The following is a 4154-nucleotide window of genomic DNA, read 5'->3' on the forward strand; positions in this document are numbered from 1 at the left end:
CTCTTACTTATGTATTCACTAATGTATGCGTTTTCAGCGGCGCAGCGAGGGGGGGGGGTCAGGGGGATGAAACCCCCCCAGAGCTCAGAGAAATATTTTAGATCAATCCATTTCACTTGTTTGGATCAGTATTACTTATAGAATAGTGTAAGGAGTAATCAAAATTCCCTCAGAAACTCCCCATTTTGAGCCATTATTCTTAAAATTTTTCTGAAGGATGACCCCCGCAACTACTGCTTACCCTGGTTGGTATGTAATACCCCCACACGCATAGTTATTAGTTGCGTCTAAAACCCCCCCAAGCCTTAATTCTTACCTGCGCCCATGCACGTTTTCCTGTCCATGGTGTCAATGATAGCAAGATATTGGGATGTAGGGAAATAGATTTGAGCCTAGAAAGAAAGTAATGGGAGGCTATGACCTATGATGAAAGAGACTTAACGAAAAATGGGGATAGGCATCTACGAATGTATTGATGCGTTCCATTGAAGAGTTTCGTCAGGATGCGTTTTTTTCTTTATGAGTTGTAAGAATAATATTGGTAAATGGCAAAGATATGTGAGATGGTAAAATAAGGTAATGTTCGTCTGGCTTCGTCCCTCAGAGCGACCTTATGTTTTCCGCAGGGCGTTCAATTCGCTCTTGAAATTCAGAGTTCTGGTCTGGAAGTTAAGGTGAGGTAGACGTTACTTAAATTTATAAATAAATGAAATTACTTTTTAAGAATTTTAATCAGGTATCATTGGAGATTGATACAATGCGGGCCTTTATTGACCATTATGAATTCAGTTACGAACATTGATTTGAGTTTGCCTTCCTTTACGCTTCAGCTTATAATTGCCCCCAGCGTCAGGTGCACCACGATCATTGCTTTCGTCATCAGTGTCGATTGCACCTAGTCCTGTTTCATCTTCACCATCTGGGCCCCGAGCATCACGATCATCGTAACCGTTCTCTTCATTAAAATCTTCTTCATACACCCCTCTTGCCTCTTCGATAGTACCTTCTGCCATCCCTTAAGAAAAGATTGAGAGTGTTATACTGCATCAAAAGTTGACAAGGCGTGGGAATTCTTTATATACATACAACATTTAATATTAATACCACAAGATCCCTTTTAGTTAGGGTAGACGATAAAAATTTAATTACTCCTTATCAGCGATACAGAAAATCTTACCTTCAAAATTGTCATGGTGAGCAGGTGTAATGGCTGGATCTTTGACGGGAGCTGCGTCGGTCAGTCCTCGTTCTGTTTGGAATGGATAATATTGATTAAGATTTGCTGCGAATTTCGACGATAAATTAAGAAACAAAATGAAGTTTCCAATTTGAAATATAAATTTTTGAATAGTCCAAAACTGGTTGTTACATGTGCAGTTGATAGATTTTAAAAATTTAACCACTTTTTAAAGATCGTTTTTTAACCAAAGGATGAGGAATCAGTTGGAGGGACATTCCGCAGTTAAATGTTGATATATATAGCAACTCACCCGATGGGAAAAAGTTGATGCCGATGGCCAAGATTCCTACGAGGAGGAAGACTTTTGCGTTGACCACCATCTTGTCTGCAACACGGAATACACTTCGCTTGATCTCGAAGATCAAAGGTGAGGAGCACTGTGAAACCTACGGCTTATATGCGCTGAGGATCACCGTAGACCCAAATCGCCCATGCTGATGACTTCCCGTCCTCAATGTGATCACGTGATTTCGGTGATTCATCGGCGTGATATTCATTTGTTTATTCAACGGCAGCAAAATAACTAGCGGAAATGAGCGTCATGATCAGCACGGCAATGAATCACCGAAATCACGTGATCACATTGAGGACGGGAAGTCATCAGCGTGGGCGATTTGGGTCTACGGTGATCCTCAGCGCATATAAGCCGTAGGTTTCACAGTGCTCCTCACCTTTGATCTTCGAGATCAAGCGAAGTGTATTCCGTGTTGCAGACAAGATGGTGGTCAACGCAAAAGTCTTCCTCCTCGTAGGAATCTTGGCCATCGGCATCAACTTTTTCCCATCGGGTGAGTTGCTATATATATCAACATTTAACTGCGGAATGTCCCTCCAACTGATTCCTCATCCTTTGGTTAAAAAACGATCTTTAAAAAGTGGTTAAATTTTTAAAATCTATCAACTGCACATGTAACAACCAGTTTTGGACTATTCAAAAATTTATATTTCAAATTGGAAACTTCATTTTGTTTCTTAATTTATCGTCGAAATTCGCAGCAAATCTTAATCAATATTATCCATTCCAAACAGAACGAGGACTGACCGACGCAGCTCCCGTCAAAGATCCAGCCATTACACCTGCTCACCATGACAATTTTGAAGGTAAGATTTTCTGTATCGCTGATAAGGAGTAATTAAATTTTTATCGTCTACCCTAACTAAAAGGGATCTTGTGGTATTAATATTAAATGTTGTATGTATATAAAGAATTCCCACGCCTTGTCAACTTTTGATGCAGTATAACACTCTCAATCTTTTCTTAAGGGATGGCAGAAGGTACTATCGAAGAGGCAAGAGGGGTGTATGAAGAAGATTTTAATGAAGAGAACGGTTACGATGATCGTGATGCTCGGGGCCCAGATGGTGAAGATGAAACAGGACTAGGTGCAATCGACACTGATGACGAAAGCAATGATCGTGGTGCACCTGACGCTGGGGGCAATTATAAGCTGAAGCGTAAAGGAAGGCAAACTCAAATCAATGTTCGTAACTGAATTCATAATGGTCAATAAAGGCCCGCATTGTATCAATCTCCAATGATACCTGATTAAAATTCTTAAAAAGTAATTTCATTTATTTATAAATTTAAGTAACGTCTACCTCACCTTAACTTCCAGACCAGAACTCTGAATTTCAAGAGCGAATTGAACGCCCTGCGGAAAACATAAGGTCGCTCTGAGGGACGAAGCCAGACGAACATTACCTTATATTACCATCTCACATATCTTTGCCATTTACCAATATTATTCTTACAACTCATAAAGAAAAAAACGCATCCAGACGAAACTCTCCAATGGAACGTATCAATATTTCGTAGATTCCTATCCCCATTTTTCGTTAAGTCTCTTTCATCATAGGTCATAGCCATCATTACTTTCTTTCTAGGCTCAAATCTATTCCTTCCATCCCAATTATCTTACTATCATTGGTACCATGGATGTAAGTATACTTTATACCCTTATCCCATATTTGAGTGAATCGCTTCTTTCAATTTCTGCCACAGACTAGGATCATCATTTTAAATCCCCAGCACCGGCTTTCTGTTTGATCTCTCCTATTGATTCTAATCCTTAATGCCTTTCCTTATAATAAAAAAGCTATCGGAATGTGTCGGCATGTCTTTTCGGGCTAGTTTTAGGCTTTCTTACACAAATCTGTTGCTTTTCGTGATCGAAGAAAATTTCTTTGAGGATTACCATCAAAAGACCCTACTTTACCTTAGATATATTGACGATAACCTCCTTCTCATAGTCTCACGACGTTTCTCTAAATAGTCTTCTCTCTTCATCTAACTCGTTTGCCACTTAACTTTTAATTCCTCTCTTCCATTTTCATCACTTACTTCACCATTATAGGCGTAGACATTTATATACGAGGTCTGTTCAAAATGTACCCGGAATTTTTAAATTTCGCGGGTCTGGAGAGTCAGATTGTAATTTTTTTTATTATGTTGGTATGAATGCCCCTAAAGTATGATAAAATATTCAGCCATATTCACTGTTTACTTTGTCTTTGGTAGTCGCTAAGGTTTGACGTGTTTTTATGAGCTCGGCGATTTTTGCTTGTTTTAACAATCGAAGAATTTAAGAGTCAAAGAATTTGTATTAAATTTAGCGTAAAAATGGAATCAAGTGTAACGGAGTGTGTGAAATGTTAAAAAAAGCCTACAATGAGTCTGCTATGAAAAAAACAAGTGTTTACGCGTGGTATAAGCGTTTCCAAGATGGCCGCGAAGACGTTGAAGATGACGAACGCACCAGTCGACCCAGCACGTCAATAATCGATGAAAATGTGGAAAAAGTGGAAAAAATTGTTATAAATGATCGCCGAATAACAATTAGAGAAGTTGCTGATGAAGTTGGCATATCAAGTGGCTCATGCAATAACATTTTTTCAAAAGTTTTGGGCTTGAAAC

At 39.1% G+C, this 4154-nt stretch overlaps 2 protein-coding genes across 2 annotated transcripts; one reads left to right on the plus strand and one right to left on the minus strand.

The window, feature by feature from the left end:
• Positions 1 to 712: 712 nt before the first annotated feature.
• LOC124166918 lies at positions 713 to 1607 on the minus strand. The gene is made up of 3 exons (XM_046544633.1): positions 1491 to 1607; positions 1178 to 1249; positions 713 to 1015 (listed from the first exon to the last, which is right to left on the minus strand). Exons 1-3 carry the CDS (start codon positions 1558 to 1560, stop codon positions 786 to 788), a joined length of 372 nt encoding a protein of 123 aa, XP_046400589.1. The 5' UTR covers positions 1561 to 1607; the 3' UTR covers positions 713 to 785.
• Positions 1608 to 1906: 299 nt separating this feature from the next.
• On the plus strand, positions 1907 to 2806 carry LOC124166921. Its single transcript, XM_046544635.1, has 3 exons — positions 1907 to 2028; positions 2270 to 2341; positions 2504 to 2806. The coding sequence occupies exons 1-3, from the start codon at positions 1959 to 1961 to the stop codon at positions 2731 to 2733; spliced, it is 372 nt and encodes a 123-aa protein (XP_046400591.1). The 5' UTR covers positions 1907 to 1958; the 3' UTR covers positions 2734 to 2806.
• Positions 2807 to 4154: the final 1348 nt, after the last annotated feature.

Source organism: Ischnura elegans, chromosome 10 (genome assembly GCF_921293095.1).
Source record: "Ischnura elegans chromosome 10, ioIscEleg1.1, whole genome shotgun sequence".
Lineage (NCBI taxonomy): Eukaryota > Metazoa > Arthropoda > Insecta > Odonata > Coenagrionidae > Ischnura > Ischnura elegans.